Raw genomic sequence first — 19,628 nt, 5'->3', positions numbered from 1 at the left:
TAGGCTACCTACCTCTCTAACCACTAGGCTACCCACCTCTCTAACCACTAGGCTACCTACCTCTCTAACCACTAGGCTACCCACCTCTCTAACCACTAGGCTACCTACCTCTCTAACCACTAGGCTACCTACCTCTCTAACCACTAGGCTACCTACCTCTCTAACCACTAGGCTACCTACCTCTCCACATGATGTGTAATACATCCAAACACATATTTCAGGAACATTTTAAAATCTTTATTTACATCACACATAACAACAAATAGCTTCTTATTGCCCGACTATATAATATAAATACACTCTGCTCGTATTTGACTGTTGAAATTGTGTTTTCAATGCTTCCCTCAGTGTGACTATGTGATAGATATTGTGGGCAGACACCTGATCAATCCCTGGCCCTGTGTTTCTGCAGGTGGCTTCTAGCTTGGTCCCAGATCAGTTTGTGCTGCATAGCCAACTCCTATGATCGTTGTCATGCAAATCAGCACAAACAGATCTGGGACCAGGCTCGATGCCCTCAGCTCGACTACCTCCATGTATAATCAGTACATGTATCTCTACATGTATGTAGTTCATTGGGTATATACCAAATCTACTTCTCATGTCCACCAATGTCAGGTTCATTCCATTAAAACTGAGTTCCTTCAGGATCCTAATCAGACCTGGGTTCAAACAGTATTTATTTTCGCTCAGCGTTTGATTGAGCCAACCAGGAATGCTGGATTTGCACATTTATGGTCTGTTCTACTTACTCCATTGTGCCAGGCAATCTCAATCAAACTCTGCTAAATGATTTGAAAGAAAAACAATAACTTTTAACCAATAACTCTTAACTCGTGTAACCATCACAACCCTCCTCTCCTCCCCCAGGATCAAGTGGTGAGTACAGGCAGCTTGGTGCTGCTAGAGGGGGGTATTAGGGGGTGGCTCTGGCCCTGCATCTGCATCTTCAGCCTCTGGATCTCCACGCGCTGCAGCTGGATGATACGCTCCGCTTCCTCCTCGAAATTCAGCCTCGCCACCAAACCCCTCCCCTCCACAGAGGTCAGCGCTATGGGGATACAGAGGTCAGAGGTCAGTGCTATGGGATACAGAGGTCAGAGGTCAGTGCTATGGGATACAGAGGTCAGCGCTATGGGGATACAGAGGTAAGAGGTCAGTGCTACGGGATACAGAGGTCAGCGCTATGGGGATACAGACGTCAGAGGTCAGTGCTATGGGATACAGAGGTCAGCGCTATAGGGATACAGATCAGAGGTCAGCACTATGGGGACACAGAGGTCAGAGGTTTACACTACGGTGATGCAGAGTGGTCAAGAGGGTCATATCATGCTTTTTCTTGCATTAATGTTAATTAATTAATTAATTAATTTTCATTTTAGAATGCATGGGAAGTTGTTCCATCACTACATAGAAACAAGAACGCGTTCAAAACTATTGAAGATGAACAGGGGACTAAATTTACTAGCTAAGCGTTTGCACCAAAGTTTACAGAATGTTTTTTCCAAAAAGGATTCCATTATTGAAGACAGAACAAAAAGGTCAAATAAAGGTCAGAAGTGTGAACGCAGGATGAACCGATAAAACAAGTAGAAACAGATCAACTCTCAGGTCAAACTGTTATCTGGTTTATAGTGAATATCAGATATTGTTAGTGTGTGAGGGTCCAGTCACCGGTGAGGTCTGAGGAGCTCAGTTTCTTTTTGCTGATGCTTGATTGGCTCTTATTGTCGTGGACCTGAGTCCTCACCAGACGCAGCTCCCGCCTCAAATCATTGATCTCCTTTATCAGAGACACGTTCTCCTGGAAAAGAGACATGAAACTGAACATCAGTGCTAAACTGAAATTAGGATTTTGAAATATCATTTAATTCATGGAATATGGAATGTGAATAAACCACACTATATATCACAGAAGGTAAATTCCCAGCTCTCAAAATTGGGTTGTAGACATCATCATCATTTTCTGGTTGAAAAGTCATGTTCAGCAGGGGGGAAACGTGTTTAACTGGGTAGGTACAACCTGAATTTATCCAATAAGAACAGATTGTCATTTTCGGTTACAAAATGTTTTGCTACAGTGTGCCCTACTGAACACAACCTTGGTTTTTCACGTTGCAGCATTGTCTTCAAAGGCTTTTCTCAACCCATTTTGCCCACGGGGCTTCGGTTGGTGTTAGCGAGCGTCTCTCCCTCCCACCTTCATGATCTTGACGTTTTCTGTCCGGTGGACCTCTGTGTCTTTGGCCAGCTTCCTCTTCAGAGACGCCACATTCCTCTCCAGGTGTTCCCTCTGACGACTGTACTCCCTCTGGATGTCTGCGTCCACACCCACTATGTCCACCTCAACACACACATTACACACACAACACACATTACACACACATTACACACACACATTACAGACACAACACACACATTACACACACAGCACACACACATTACACACACACATTACACACACACATTACAGACACACACATTACACATACACATTACACACACACATTACACACACAACACACACATTACACACACAACACACACATTACACACACATTACATACACAACACACACATTACACACACATTACATACACAACACACACATTACACATTACACACACAACACACACATTACACATACACATTACACACACACATTACACATTACACACACAACACACACATTACACACATTACACACACAACACACACATTACACACACACATTACAGACACAACACACACATTACACACACACATTACAGACACACACATTACACACACACACACATTACACACACACACATTACACACACATTACACACACACACATTACACACACAACACACACACATTACACACACAACACACACATTACACACACAACACACACATTACACACACATTACACACACAACACACACATTACACACACAACACACACATTACACACACATTACACACACAACACACACATTACACACACAACACACACATTACACACACATTACACACACATTACACATACACACATTACACACACACACATTACACACACACACACATTACACACAACACACACATTACACACACATTACACCCATTACACACACATTACACACACACATTACAGACACACACATTACACATACACATTACACACACAACACACACATTACACACACAACAGACACATTACACACACATTACACACATTACAGACACACATTACACACACACATTACACACACACATTACACACACACATTACAGACACACACATTACACATTACACACACAACACACACAACACACACATTACACACATTACACACACAAAACACACACATTACACACACACATTACAGACACAACACACACATTACAGACACACACATTACACACACACACATTACACACATATTACACACACACACATTACACACACACACATTACACACACAACACACACACATTACACACACAACACACACACACACACAATACACACACACAACACACACATTACACACACATTACACACACACATTACACACACACACATTACATACACACATTACACACACACACACACATTAGACACATACACACACATTACAGACACACACACATTACACACACACACATTACACACACACACATTACAGACACACAATACACACACACACACACATTACACAAACACACACATTACAGACACACACACATTACACACACACACACACATTACACACACACATTACATACACACATATTCATTTTACTAGCATGTGTGTATTTGTGTTTCCTGAATATTTATTCCGGATGCTAACTGGTAATTAATTCCCTTAAAGTGGTAATTTATCAAAAACATTTTAGAAATGCATCCAACTAATGTGTGTTAATTGTGTGTCTGTGAGCCAGCATGCAGAGCAGCACTTGAGTGTGTGTATGTGTGTGTGTGTGTGCGCACGCATCATCGTCCTGTCTCGTCCTGCCATAACCTTCCACACAGAATACTTTTTAGAGTGTGTGTGTGTATGTGTGTGTGTGCGTGCGTGCGTGCGTGCGTGTGCGCACGCGTTCACTGGCACGTAATCTCACCACATCACTCTGCTGGACATAGTGGTCATAGAGCTCTCTGATACTATCCTTTAACCTCTTAGGCTCCTGGATGAAGCCTACACAGTTATGGAGGTCTGTCTTGAACCTGCGTACCAGGGCCTCCACGTCCCTCACCTGGGTGAAGAGAGAGTACACCATGACAGTTTCTGGAATTACCAGACAGATATATTCATATACTTTGTTTATGTACAGCATCAAATAAAAATCAAAAAGTTAATTGTCACATACAGGTGTTTAACAGATGTTACTGCGGGGGTGTAGCGAAATGCTTGTGTTTCTAGCTCCAACAGTGCAAGTTCATTTTATCTTTATTTGACTAGGCAAGTCAGTTATGAACAAATTCTTATTTTCAATGACTGCCAAGGAACAGCAGGTTAACTGCCTGTTCAGGGGCAGAACGACAGATTTGTACCTTGTCAGCTCGGGGATATGAACTTGCAACCTTTCGGTTACTAGTCCAACGCTCTAACCAATATATCCACTGCCGCCCCGTAATAAGTAATATCTAACAAATAATATCTAACAATTTCACAACAACACATAAATCTAAAGTAAAGGAAGGAATTAAGAATATATATAAATATATGGACGAGCAATGTCAGAGCGGCATAGACTAAGATACAGTAGACTAGAATAAAATATATACATATGAGATGAGTATTGCAAAATATGTAAACATTGGGCTATGTCTTTGAACTCAGCAGTCTCCAACCTTTTCCAGCATGAGAGCTACTTTTTTTATTTTTTATGAAACTTTGCGAGCTACTATTTTTTTTAATGCTTTCAAATAGGCACATTATTTCCTTACCTACCCTGCAACTCTTCCCCAGGACCTTGGTGTACAATATACAGTTGAAGTCGGAAGTTTACATACACCTCAGCCAAATACATTTAAACTGAGTTTTTCACAATTCCTGACACTTAATCCTTGTAAAAATTCCCTGTGTTAGGTCAGTTAGGATCACCACTTTATTTTAAGAATGTGAAATGTCAGAATAATAGTAGAGAGAATTATTTATTTCAGCTTTCATCATATTCCCAGTGATGGGAATGGGGCCTGTCATGCCAAACGTTTCGGGTAGCCTTCCACAAGCTTCCCACAATAAGTTGGGTAAATTTTGGCCCATTCCTCCTGACAGAGCTGGTGTAACTGAGTCAGGTTTGTAGGCCTCCTTGCTCGCACACACTTTTTCAGTTCTGCCCACACATTTTCAATAGGATTGAGGTCAGGGCTTAGTGATGGCCACTCCAATACCTTGACTTTGTACTTAAGCCATTTTGCCACAACTTTGGAAGTATGCTTGGGGTCATTGTCCATTTGGAACTTCCTGACTGATGTCTTGAGATGTTGCTTCAATATATCCACTTAATTGTCCACCCTCATGATGCCATCTATTTTGTGAAGTGCACCAGTCCCTCCTGCAGCAAAGCACCCCCACAACATGATACTGCCACCCCCATGCTTCACGGTTGGGATGGTGTTTTTCGTTTTTCGGCTTGCAATCCTCCCCTTTTTTCCTCCAAACATAACGATGGTCATTATGACCAAACAGTTATATTTTTGTTTCATCAGACCAGAGGACATTCCTCCAAAAAGTATGATCTTTGTCTCCATGTGCAGTTGCAAACCGTTGTCTGGCTTTTTTATGGCAGTTTTGGAGCAGTGGCTTCTTCCTTGCTGAGCGGCCTTTTAGGTTATGCAGATATAGGACTCATTTGACTGTGGATAAACATACTTTTGTACCTGTTTCCTCCAGCATCTTCACATGCTGTTCACATCCCAGATTCTGTTGTTCTGGGATTGATTTGCACTTTTCGCACCAAAGTACGTTCAAAGTACGTCAGAGCCGCTCATACCTGAGTGGTATGACGGCTGCGTGGTCCCATGGTGTTTATACTTGAATACTATTGTTTGTACAGATGAATGTTGTACCTTCAGGCATTTGGAAATTGCTCCCAAGGATGAACCAGACTTTTTTCTGAAGTCTTTTGATTTTCCCATGATGTCAAGCAAAGAGACACTGAGTTTGAAATACATCCACAGGTATACCTCTAATTGACTCAAATGGTGTCAATTAGCCTATCAGAAGCTTCTAAAGCCATTACATAATTTTCTAGAAGGCACAGTCAACTTAGTGTATGTAAACTTCTGACCAACTGGAATTGTGTTACAGTGAATTATAAGTGAAATAATCCGTCTGTAAACAATTGTTGGAAAAATGACTTGCGTCATGCACAAAGTAGATGTCCTAACAGACTTGCCAAAACTATAGTTTGTTAACAAGAAATTCGTGGAGTGGTTGAAAAACTAGTTTTAATGACTCCAACATAAGTGTATGTAAACTAGTTTTAATGACTCCAACATAAGTGTATGTAAACTAGTTTTAATGACTCCAACATAAGTGTATGTAAACTAGTTTTAATGACTCCAACATAAGTGGATGTAAACTAGTTTTAATGACTCCAACCTAAGTGGATGTAAACTAGTTTTAACGACTCCAACATAAGTGGATGTAAACTAGTTTTAATGACTCCAACCTAAGTGGATGTACACTAGTTTTAATGACTCCAACATAAGTGTATGTTAACTAGTTTTAATGACTCCAACATAAGTGTATGTTAACTAGTTTTAATGACTCCAACCTAAGTGGATGTAAACTAGTTTTAATGACTCCAACATAAGTGTATGTAAACTAGTTTTAATGACTCCAACCTAAGTGTATGTTAACTAGTTTTAATGACTCCAACCTAAGTGGATGTAAACTAGTTTTAATGACTCCAACATAAGTGTATGTAAACTAGTTTTAATGACTCCAACATAAGTGTATGTAAACTAGTTTTAATGACTCCAACCTAAGTGTATGTAAACTAGTTTTAATGACTCCAACCTAAGTGTATGTAAACTAGTTTTAATGACTCCAACCTAAGTGGATGTAAACTAGTTTTAATGACTCCAACCTAAGTGGATGTAAACTAGTTTTAATGACTCCAACCTAAGTGGATGTAAACTAGTTTTAATGACTCCAACATAAGTGTATGTTAACTAGTTTTAATGACTCCAACATAAGTGTATGTTAACTAGTTTTAATGACTCCAACCTAAGTGGATGTAAACTAGTTTTAATGACTCCAACATAAGTGTATGTAAACTAGTTTTAATGACTCCAACCTAAGTGCATGTTAACTGGTTTTAATGACTCCAACCTAAGTGGATGTAAACTAGTTTTAATGACTCCAACATAAGTGCATGTAAACTAGTTTTAATGACTCCAACATAAGTGTATGTAAACTAGTTTTAATGACTCCAACCTAAGTGTATGTAAACTAGTTTTAATGACTCCAACCTAAGTGGATGTAAACTAGTTTTAATGACTCCAACCTAAGTGGATGTAAACTAGTTTTAATGACTCCAACCTAAGTGGATGTAAACTAGTTTTAATGACTCCAACCTAAGTGGATGTAAACTAGTTTTAATGACTCCAACCTAAGTGGATGTAAACTAGTTTTAATGACTCCAACCTAAGTGTATGTAAACTAGTTTTAATGACTCCAACCTAAGTGGATGTAAACTAGTTTTAATGACTCCAACCTAAGTGGATGTAAACTAGTTTTAATGACTCCAACATAAGTGGATGTAAACTAGTTTTAATGACTCCAACCTAAGTGTATGTAAACTAGTTTTAATGACTCCAACATAAGTGTATGTAAACTAGTTTTAATGACTCCAACCTAAGTGGATGTAAACTAGTTTTAATGACTCCAACCTAAGTGGATGTAAACTAGTTTTAATGACTCCAACCTAAGTGGATGTAAACTAGTTTTAATGACTCCAACCTAAGTGTATGTAAACTAGTTTTAATGACTCCAACCTAAGTGTATGTAAACTAATTTTAATGACTCCAACCTAAGTGTATGTAAACTAGTTTTAATGACTCCAACCTAAGTGTATGTAAACTAGTTTTAATGACTCCAACATAAGTGGATGTAAACGTACGACTTCAACTGTATGCATTTTCTGTCAATATACCTGGTAATATAATGGTTAATAAACAGTATTTGGCATGACAGGCCCCATAAAACTATCTTTTGTATTTTTCCCTGGTAATATAATGGTTAATAAACAGTATTTGGCATGACAGGCCCCATAAAACTATCTTTTGTATTTTTCCCTGGTAATATAATGGTTAATAAACAGTATTTGACATGACAGGCCCCATAAAACTATCTTTTGTATTTTTCCCTGGTAATATAATGGTTAATAAACAGTATTTGGCATGACAGGCCCCATAAAACTATCTTTTGTATTTTTCCCTGGTAATATAATGGTTAATAAACAGTATTTGGCATGACAGGCCCCATAAAACTATCTTTTGTATTTTTCCCTGGTAATATAATGGTTAATAAACAGTATTTGGCATGACAGGCCCCATAAAACTAACTTTTGTATTTTTCCCTGGTAATATAATGGTTAATAAACAGTATTTGGCATGACAGGCCCCATAAAACTATCTTTTGTATTTTTCCCTGGTAATATAATGGTTAATAAACAGTATTTGACATGACAGGCCCCATAAAACTATCTTTTGTATTTTTCTGAATATCTGTTTTATTTGTCCTGGTTTGGGATGTTTTTACTCTCAATATTAAAAATGTTAATTAAAAAAAAAAAAAAAAACGAAAATGGATGTTCTGAGTCCATGTCGACGCTTAAATCACATCAGAAGACAATTTGTTGGGTCTAAAAATATATATAATTGAGATTTTTGAGTGTAATTCCCCTTTAATTGCGCATCTAGCAAGAGAGGAACGTGTCGGTCTAGCGATGTTTCTGCTGTTAGGCCTCCTGCTGCAACACATGTCATGGCAGAGTTAGCAAATCAATTGCCATCCAAATGATACAAATAATGATGATTTATTTCTGTCAGGTAACAGTCACTTGGCTCTGTCATAACCTCACATGGTCTCTCCTATCAAATGTAAATGTAGGTAAGTCTACTTTGCAGTGCACATTTAGCTGAGTAGGATTTTGTAGCCTTTCTATCGACAAACAAGACACTGGTTATCATTAGCATCACTAACTGGCTACATAAGGCCTGACGCTGTCACACCCTGACCATAGTTTGCTTTGTATGTTTCTCACGCATCAAACACAGACAGACGGGCAATATTGCTGTAAATTAATAGGCAGATATTGTGTTACGTGTCTAACCAAGAGTGGGATAATGTCAACGCGGCTTCGATTGGATAGTAGTAGCTAGGAGTTTTGTGTTTATGACAGTTTGTAATTGTTCCCGAGTGACGCAGAGGTCTAAGGCCCTGCATCTCAGTGCTAGAGGTGTCACTACAGACCCTGGTTCGATCCCAGGCTGTATCACAACCGACCGTGATTGGGAGTCACATTGGGCGGTGCACAATTGTCCCATCGCCGTCCGGGTTAGGGTTTGCCGGGGGTAGGCTGTCATTGTAAATAAGAATGTGTTCTTTAACTGACTTGCCTGGTTAAAGAAATTGTTAAATAATTACAGAACACATGAAAAAAGGAATGTACTTTGACATTGGCGAGCTGCTCGTCGGTGGGCTGGTAGCTGGCGACCTGTCGGAGACGCCCTGCTCTAACTATATCTTCCATTAAACCTCATGATAGGATACAGTACATAGCAGTTAAAGACATGCATTGTGTATAAGTGCATATGACATAGGGACCAGAATAGGTATTCCCTTTCCATGTCTTTAAGATTCTCTACTATGTACAGTGTTTTCATGAGGTGGAGTGAAATATTTAGTATGAGCCTTCTCTCGCTCTGCCCATAGTCCCGCCCCCCAAAACCTTTCTGATTCTCATCCATTCTCATGTAAAGCAGACAGGCGTCCTCCAGCCTCTCTCACCCTCTGCGTCTCCTTGTGCATCTCCTTATCGGTGGCTTTCAGTTTGAGTTTCAGCTCAGTGATGTTCAGCTCCAGCTGAGTGTTTCTCTTGTGGACCTGGTCCAGCTCGCCCTCCATCTAACAAAGAGAGCATCCATTGGCCAGTCAGTCAATCTCAATGAGAGCTACAATACATACACTGAGTATACAAAACATGATTTAGGAACACCTCTTTCCATGGCATAGACTGACCAGGTGAATCCAGGTGAAAGCTATGATCCCTTATTGACGTCACTTGTTAAATCCACTTCCAATCAGTGTAGATGAAGGGGAGGAGACAGTTTAAATAATATATTTTTAGACTTGAGACAGCCTTAGGGTAGTGGGTTTTTAATGAGTGTAGGGTTAGTTCAACAGTTTCCTGTGTGTATTAAGATGGTCCACCACCCAAAGGACATCCAGCCAACTTGACAACTGTAGGAAGCATTGGAGTCAACATGAGCCAGCATCCCTGTGGAACACTTACGACACCTTGTAGAGTCCATTCCCCGACGAATTGAGACTTTTCTGAGGACAAAAGGGGACGGGAGGGTGCAACTCCATATTAGGAAACTGTTCCTAATGTTTTACGTGTGACACTGAGTGAAGAATTGAAGTGGTCAATGCTCTGGCTCTCCCTCCATCTGCTCTGGCTCTCCCTCCCTCCATCTATTCTGGCTCTCCCTCCCTCCATCTACTCTGGCTCTCCCTCCCTCCATCTACTCTGGCTCTCCCACCCTCCATCTACTCTGGCTCTCCCTCCATCTGCTCTGGCTCTCCCTCCCTCCATCTACTCTGGCTCTCCCTCCCTCCATCTACTCTGGCTCTCCCTCCATCTACTCTGGCTCTCCCTCCATCTGCTCTGGCTCTCCCCCATCTACTCTGGCTCTCCCTCCCTCCATCTACTCTGGCTCTCCCTCCCTCCATCTGCTCTGGCTCTCCCTCCATCTACTCTGGCTCTCCCTCCCTCCATCTACTCTGGCTCTCCCTCCCTCCATCTGCTCTGGCTCTCCCTCCCTCCATCTACTCTGGCTCTCCCTCCCTCCATCTACTCTGGCTCTCCCTCCATCTACTCTGGCTCTCCCTCTATCTGCTCTGGCTCTCCCTCCATCTGCTCTGGCTCTCCCTCCATCTGCTCTGGCTCTCCCTCTATCTGCTCTGGCTCTCCCTCCATCTGCTCTGGCTCTCCCTCCATCTACTCTGGCTCTCCCTCCCTCCATCTACTCTGGCTCTCCCTCCCTCCATCTACTCTGGCTCTCCCTCTATCTGCTCTGGCTCTCCCTCCATCTGCTCTGGCTCTCCCTCCATCTGCTCTGGCTCTCCCTCCATCTACTCTGGCTCTCCCTCCCTCCATCTACTCTGGCTCTCCCTCCCTCCATCTGCTCTGGCTCTCCCTCCATCTACTCTGGCTCTCCCTCCCTCCATCTATTCTGGCTCTCCCTCCCTCCATCTACTCTGGCTCTCCCTCCCTCCATCTACTCTGGCTCTCCCACCCTCCATCTACTCTGGCTCTCCCTCCATCTACTCTGGCTCTCCCTCCCTCCATCTACTCTGGCTCTCCCTCACTCCATCTGCTCTGGCTCTCCCTCCATCTACTCTGGCTCTCCCTCCATCTACTCTGGCTCACCCTCCCTCCCTCCATCTACTCTGGCTCTCCCTCCCTCCATCTACCAACGGAGAAGGTAACACTATATTTAAAGCCTACAGGTATGCTGCAATGAAGAGAGCACCGGGTACTCAACCTCAGTGAACTCACAGTGTAGGCTATTGCAGTTTGCTGCAGCATCATATTCATGTCCACCTACATCTTACATGCATCCTCACGTGTTGACTGGAGGGCTACAGAGAGGGGTCAATGGAGGGCAGAGAGAGGGGTCAATGGAGGGCAGAGAGAGGGGTCAATGGAGGGCAGAGAGAGGGGTCAATGGAGGGCAGAGAGAGGGGTCAATGGAGGGCAGAGAGAGTGGTCAATACAGGGTAAGAGAGGGGTCAATACAGAGTAAGAGAGGGGTCAATACAGGGCTAGAGAGAGGGGTCAATACAGGGCTAGAAAGATGGGGTCAATACAGGGCTAGAGAGAGGGGTCAATACAGGGCTAGAGAGAGGGTTCAATACAGGGTAAGAGAGGGGTCAATACAGGGCTAGAGAGGGGTCAATACAGGGTAAGAGATGGGTCAATACAGGGCTAGAGAGGGGTCAATACAGGGTAAGAGAGGGGCCAATACAGGGCTAGAGAGGGGTCAATACAGGGTAAGAGAGGGGTCAATACAGGGCTAGAGAGGGGTCAATACAGGGCTAGAGAGGGGTCAATACAGGGCTAGAGAGGGGTCAATACAGGGTAAGAGAGGGGTCAATACAGGGCTAGAGAGGGATCAATACAGGGTAAGAGAGGGGCCAATACAGGGCTAGAGAGGGGTCAATACAGGGTAAGAGAGGGGTCAATACAGGGCTAGAGAGGGGTCAATACAGGGTAAGAGAGGGGCCAATACAGGGCTAGAGAGGGGTCAATACAGGGTAAGAGAGGGGTCAATACAGGGTAAGAGAGGGGTCAATACAGGGTAAGAGAGGGGTCAATACAGGGTAAGAGAGGGGTCAATACAGGCGACTTTAGCAGACGCTTTTATCCAAAAAGACTTAGTCATGCCTGCATACGTTTTACGTACTGCTGGTTCCGGGAAATGAAGCCCCTATCTTGGCATGGCATTGCGCCATGCTCTTCCAACTGAGATACAGAGGCGAGAGAGAGGGGTCACTGAGACCATCTAAAAACAGATCTAGCTGTCTCTGACCTCTTGAATCTGCTCCTTCATCTCCTTGATGTCGTTCTCTCTGGGCTCGATCTGTTTCTTCAGTTCTTTGATCTTGTAGTCCAGGACAAACTTGAACTTCTCCAGCTCCTGGTTCTTCTTCTTCAGGTCGTAGATTCTCTTCTCCTGCAAAAAGGAGGAGAGGAGTTTTGTTACCTCTTTTATAACCCAAAACATGTCTCTGTTGAACTAATAGCTACTATGATCGTTTGTGACCTGTGGTAGTTCTGACATTTTGGTCCAAAATGAGTTCTTCACATAGAGTTGCTCTTCAGGCTGTCCTTTACATGTGAGACATGTCAGAGTTTTTTTTAAAGGACGTTTACGATGAAAAACATGTCAAATCAGAAAGATCCATCTGCGCAAACACCTTTTAACTTGGTGCTATAAGGTCCTATCTGCAATCCAATCACACAACACTGGGTTGTCAATCAAAACAACTGTATGTAAGAAAATATACTAATTGAGTGAAAAAGAGGAAGACATCACAAAACAGTTCCCAATACCCATTATCTCAGAACTATACAGTCTGCAAGGTAGAAACATATAGTCCCAGGTCCTTGATTATTTATATAAAAGGTTCTGGTCCTCCTTTTAAATGACTTAGATTTTTTTATCACAACTTTTTCAGAAGACTGGCCATAACATAATGTAAGCTCTTTAAGGTAAAAAAAAAACAAATAAATACGAGTTCCTTAGATCATGTTTTAGGCCATGTTTTTGTCTTGTTCTTTATCAATAGGAAAACCTCCATGGAAGGAGTATTTCACTAAAATTACAAACTTACCACATTTTATTGATAACTAGCAAGTAGTTTACTGACTTTGGTTGTCAGAGACTTGAAAAATATATCAGTTTAGTCATCCACAGCTAAGCTTTAGCAATGTTGCTAGTTATCCATAAGATATACACTGAGTTTATCAAACATTAGGAACACATTCCTAATAATGAGTTGACCCCCCCCCGCACTTAAATCTTTGGTCTTGCCCATTCCCTCTCAGAATGGCACACACACACAATCCATACCTCAATTGTCTCAACACTTAAAATCCTTCTTTAACCTGTCTTCTCTTCATCTACACTGATTGAAGTAGATTTAACAAGTGACATCAATAAGCGATCATAGCTTTCACCTGGATTCACCTGGTCAGTCTATGTCATGGAACGAGCAGGTGTCCTTAATGTTTTGTCCACTCAGTGTAGTGTATTTGTCATTTTAAGGAACTATTGCTTTAACAAATGTGTGATGAACATGAATTAATATTTTGGATGATGTGTTTAGAAAGAAGGGTATTTATCTTTATTTAATCATTAAATGTCTGTATTTTCTATTGAAAGTGAAATAATTGTAACATTCTGTGCTAGATAGGACCTTATGGCTGAACCCAGATAGGACCTTATGGCTGAACCCAGATAGGACCTTATGGCTGAACCCTGATAGGACCTTATGGCTGAACCCAGAGAGGACCTTATGGCTGAACCCAGATAGGACCTTATGGCTGAACCCAGATAGGACCTTATGGCTGAACCCTGATAGGACCTTATGGCTGAACCCTGATAGGACCTTATGGCTGAACCCAGAGAGGACCTTATGGCTGAACCCTGATAGGACCTTATGGCTGAACCCTGATAGGACCGTATGGCTGAACCCAGATAGGACCTTATGGCTGAACCCTGATAGGACCGTATGGCTGAACTCAGATAGGACCTTATGGCTGAACCCAGATAGGACCTTATGGCTGAACCCAGATAGGACCTTATGGCTGAACCCAGAGAGGACCTTATGGCTGAACCCAGATAGGACCTTATGGCTGAACCAAGATAGGACCTTATGGCTGAACCCAGAGAGGTCCTTATGGCTGAACCCAGAGAGGACCTTATGGCTGAACCCAGATAGGACCTTATGGCTGAACCCAGATAGGACCTTATGGCTGAACCAAGATAGGACCTTATGGCTGAACCCAGAGAGGACCTTATGGCTGAACCCAGAGAGGGCCTTATGGCTGAACCCAGATAGGACCTTATGGCTGAACCCAGATAGGACCTTATGGCTGAACCCAGAGAGGACCTTATGGCTGAACCCAGATAGGCCCTTATGGCTGAACCAAGATAGGACCTTATGGCTGAACCCAGATAGGACCTTATGGCTGAACCAAGATAGGACCTTATGGCTGAACCCAGAGAGGACCGTATGTCTGAACCCAGATAGGACCTTATGGCTGAACCCAGAGAAGACCTTATGGCTGAACCCAGAGAGGGCCTTATGGCTGAACCCAGATAGGACCTTATGGCTGAACCCAGATAGGACCTTATGGCTGAACCAAGATAGGACCTTATGGCTGAACCCAGAGAGGACCTTATGGCTGAACCCAGATAGGACCTTATGGCTGAACCCAGATAGGACCTTATGGCTGAACCAAGATATGACCTTATGGCTGAACCCAGAGAGGGCCTTATGGCTGAACCCAGATAGGACCTTATGGCTGAACCCAGATAGGACCTTATGGCTGAACCCAGAGAGGACCTTATGGCTGAACCCAGATAGGACCTTATGGCTGAACCCAGAGAGGACCTTATGGCTGAACCCAGATAGGACCTTATGGCTGAACCCAGATAGGACCTTATGGCTGAACCAAGATATGACCTTATGGCTGAACCCAGAGAGGACCTTATGGCTGAACCCAGAGAGGGCCTTATGGCTGAACCCAGATAGGACCTTATGGCTGAACCCAGATAGGACCTTATGGCTGAACCCAGAGAGGACCTTATGGCTGAACCCAGATAGGACCTTATGGCTGAACCAAGATAGGACCTTATGGCTGAACCCAGATAGGACCTTATGGCTGAACCAAGATAGGACCTTATGGCTGAACCCAGAGAGGACCGTATGTCTGAACCCAGATAGAACCTTATGGCTGAACCCAGATTGACATTTCAGAGCCATAAGGTTCTATCTGCGATTGCACCCCCCCCTACTCTGCACTTTAGGTACCTTTAAGGACCTTACTGGGTCATGAAAGAATGATGTACTACATATTCAGTTGTATCTAGGAAAGATGTTCCAGAAGAAGCTAACATAATCAGTGTCTCGTCTCCCTACCAATAATTAGTGCTAGAAGGTGGATCCAATACATATGAGGTCAATATTCCCCTTATACAGAACATGTCCTACAGTAGGTCATGTTTCTGTTAAAGAACACAAAACAACATTTCTTGTTACATTTCTTTTTCTCCGTCTCAGTCCCTTTTCTCTTGTTTGATGCCTAATAAACAGGACCCTGTCCATCCCCACTTTGACTTGGATGGTCTCGTCTCTCTCCTGGATCTCCTTCTTCAGGCCCACAATGTGCGTCTCCAACCCTCCCCTAGCCTAGGTTCCTACAGTACCTGTACCCACCCCATCCCCCTGCAGCCACCCACCACACACCTTATCCTGGATGGTCTCGTCCCTCTCTTGGATCTCTTTCTTCAGACCCAGGATGTCCTTCTCCAGGGACTTGATGACCCCTCGTAGCTTCTGCTGCTCCACCCTCAGCTTCTCAATCTCCACGTTGCGGTCGTCTATATCCTTCTGCAGGCTGCTGAACTGTCACGGGAGAAGACGGAGAGGGGAGAAGACGGAGAGGGGGACCGGAGAGAGAAGACAGAGAGGAGAGGAGGGGCACCAGAGAGAGAAGACGGAGAGGGGAGAAGACGGAGAGGGGAGAAGACGGAGAGGGGAGAAGACAGAGAGGGGAGAATACAGAGAGGGGAGAAGACGGAGACGGGAGAAGACGGAGAGGGGAGAAGACGGAGAAGGGAGAAGACAGAGAGGGGAGAAGACAGAGGGGAGAAGACGGAGAGGGGAGAAGACAGAGAGGGGAGAAGACGGAGAGGGGAGAAGACAGAGAGGGGAGAAGACAGAGAGGGGAGAAGACAGTGAGGGGAGAAGACAGAGAGGGAGAAGACGGAGACGGGAGAAGACGGAGAGGGGAGAAGACGGAGAGGGGAGAAGACGGAGAGGGGAGAAGACGGAGACGGGAGAAGACGGAGAGGGGAGAAGACGGAGAGGGGAGAAGACGGAGAGGGGAGAATATAGAGACGGGAGAAGACAGAGAGGGGAGAAGACAGAGAGGGGAGAAGACAGAGAGGGGAGAAGACAGAGAGGGGAGAAGACGGAGACGGGAGAAGACAGAGAGGGAGAAGACAGAGACGGGAGAAGACAGAGAGGGGAGAAGATAGAGAGGGGAGAAGACAGAGAGGGGAGAAGACAGAGATGGGAGAAGACAGAGAGGAGAAGATAGAGAGGGGAGAAGACAGAGAGGGAGAAGACAGAGAGGGGAGAAGATAGAGAGGGGAGAAGACAGAGAGGGAGAAGACAGAGAGGGGAGAAGACAGAGAGGGGAGAAGATAGAGAGGGAGAAGACAGAGAGGGGAGAAGACAGAGAGGGGAGAAGATAGAGAGGGGAGAAGATAGAGAGGGGAGAAGACAGAGAGGGGAGCAGACAGAGAGGGGAGAAGTCAGAGAGGGGAGAAGACAGAGAGGGGAGAAGACAGAGAGGGAGAAGATAGAGAGGGAGAAGATAGAGATGGGAGAAGACAGAGAGGGGAGAAGATAGAGATGGGAGAAGACAGAGAGGGGAGAAGATAGAGAGGGGAGAAGACAGAGAGGGGAGAAGACAGAGAGGGAGAAGATAGAGAGGGGAGAAGACAGAGAGGGGAGAAGACAGAGAGGGGAGAAGATAGAGAGGGGAGAAGACAGAGAGGGGAGAAGACAGAGAGGGGAGAAGACAGAGAGGGGAGAAGATAGAGAGGGGGACCGGAGAGAGAATACATGTTTAAAAGGTGTGAATGGTGGAGATTAAATAGATTATAGAATAAATATTTCATAGATATAATATATTGTAGCAGCCTATACTGTATGTGGAAGCTATATCATACTGTATGTGGAAGCTATAGCATACTGTATGTGGAAGCTATAGCATACTGTATGTGGAAGCTATAGCATACTGTATGTGGAAGCTATAACATACTGTATGTGGAAGCTATAGCATACTGTATGTGGAAGCTATAGCATTCTGTATGTGGAAGATATAGCATGTGTAAGCTATAGCATACTGTATGTGGAAGCCATAGCATACTGTATGTGGAAGCTATAGCATACTGTATGTGGAAGCTATAGCATTCTGTATGTGGAAGCTATAGCATACTGTATGTGGAAGCTATAGCATACTGTATGTGGAAGCTATAACATACTGTATGTGGAAGCTATAGCATACTGTATGTGGAAGCTATAGCATACTGTATGTGGAAGCCATAGCATACTGTATGTGGAAGCTATATCATACTGTATGTGGAAGCTATAGCATTCTGTATGTGGAAGCTATAGCATACTGTATGTGGAAGCTATAGCATTCTGTATGTGGAAGCTATAGCATTCTGTATGTGGAAGCTATAGCATACTGTATGTGGAAGCTATAGCATACTGTATGTGGACGCTATAGCATACTGTATGTGGAAGCTATAACATACTGTATGTGGAAGCTATAGCATTCAGTATGTGGAAGCTATAGCATACTGTATGTGGAAGCTATAGCATTCTGTATGTGGAAGCTATAGCATTCTGTATGTGGAAGCTATAGCATACTGTATGTGGAAGCTATAGCATACTGCATGTGGAAGCTATAGCATACTGTATGTGGAAGCTATAGCATACTGTATGTGGAAGCTATAGCATACTGTATGTGGAAGCTATAGCATACTGTATGTGGAAGCCATAGCATACTGTATGTGGAAGCTATAGCATACTGTATGTGGAAGCCATAGCATACTGTATGTGGAAGCCATAGCATACTGTATGTGGAAGCCATAGCATACTGTATGTGGAAGCTATAGCATACTGTATGTGGAAGCCATAGCATACTGTATGTGGAAGCTATAGCATACTGTATGTGGAAGCCATAGCATACTGTATGTGGAAGCTATAGCATACTGTATGTGGAAGCTATAGCATACTGTATTTGGAAGCTATAGCATACTGTATGTGGAAGCTATAACATACTGTATGTGAAGCTATAGCATTCTGTATGTGGAAGCTATAGCATACTGTATTTGGAAGCTATAGCATACTGTATGTGGAAGCTATAACATACTGTATGTGAAGCTATAGCATACTGTATGTGGAAGCTATAGCATACTGTATGTGGAAGCCATAGCATACTGTATGTGGAAGCTATAGCATACTGTATGTGGAAGCTATAGCATTCTGTATGTGGAAGCTATAGCATACTGTATGTGGAAGCTATAGCATACTGTATGTGGAAGCTATAACATACTGTATGTGGAAGCTATAGCATACTGTATGTGGAAGCTATAGCATACTGTATGTGGAAGCCATAGCATACTGTATGTGGAAGCTATATCATACTGTATGTGGAAGCTATAGCATTCTGTATGTGGAAGCTATAGCATACTGTATGTGGAAGCTATAGCATTCTGTATGTGGAAGCTATAGCATTCTGTATGTGGAAGCTATAGCATACTGTATGTGGAAGCTATAGCATACTGTATGTGGACGCTATAGCATACTGTATGTGGAAGCTATAACATACTGTATGTGGAAGCTATAGCATTCAGTATGTGGAAGCTATAGCATACTGTATGTGGAAGCTATATCATTCTGTATGTGGAAGCTATAGCATTCTGTATGTGGAAGCTATAGCATACTGTATGTGGAAGCTATAGCATACTGCATGTGGAAGCTATAGCATACTGTATGTGGAAGCTATAGCATACTGTATGTGGAAGC

At 43.2% G+C, this 19,628-nt stretch overlaps 1 protein-coding gene across 2 annotated transcripts in view; it reads right to left on the bottom strand.

Annotated features, from left to right (window-relative positions):
• Positions 1-222: 222 nt before the first annotated feature.
• The window catches only part of cfap57 (cilia and flagella associated protein 57), a 38,342-nt gene continuing 18,936 nt past the window's right edge, over positions 223-19,628 (bottom strand). Inside the window, exons 17-23 of one of the 2 annotated variants that reach the window (XM_029648303.2) lie at positions 16,269-16,427; positions 12,824-12,967; positions 10,017-10,133; positions 4,111-4,245; positions 2,201-2,344; positions 1,675-1,804; positions 223-1,051 (exon numbers count right to left, since the gene is read on the bottom strand). In XM_029648303.2, coding sequence (XP_029504163.1) covers positions 873-1,051; positions 1,675-1,804; positions 2,201-2,344; positions 4,111-4,245; positions 10,017-10,133; positions 12,824-12,967; positions 16,269-16,427 — 1,008 coding nt within the window. In that variant the 3' untranslated portion in view covers positions 223-872. Of the gene's footprint in view, positions 1,052-1,674; positions 1,805-2,101; positions 2,345-4,110; positions 4,246-10,016; positions 10,134-12,823; positions 12,968-16,268; positions 16,428-19,628 lie in introns of those variants that run through there. The other variant, XR_003861993.2, reaches the window with a different exon arrangement.

The sequence above is a fragment of the Oncorhynchus nerka genome, linkage group LG20 (assembly GCF_034236695.1).
Source record: "Oncorhynchus nerka isolate Pitt River linkage group LG20, Oner_Uvic_2.0, whole genome shotgun sequence".
NCBI classification, from domain to species: domain Eukaryota; kingdom Metazoa; phylum Chordata; class Actinopteri; order Salmoniformes; family Salmonidae; genus Oncorhynchus; species Oncorhynchus nerka.
The sequence above is the reverse complement of the archived record's forward strand: the minus strand, read 5'-3'. Positions and strand labels throughout refer to the sequence as shown.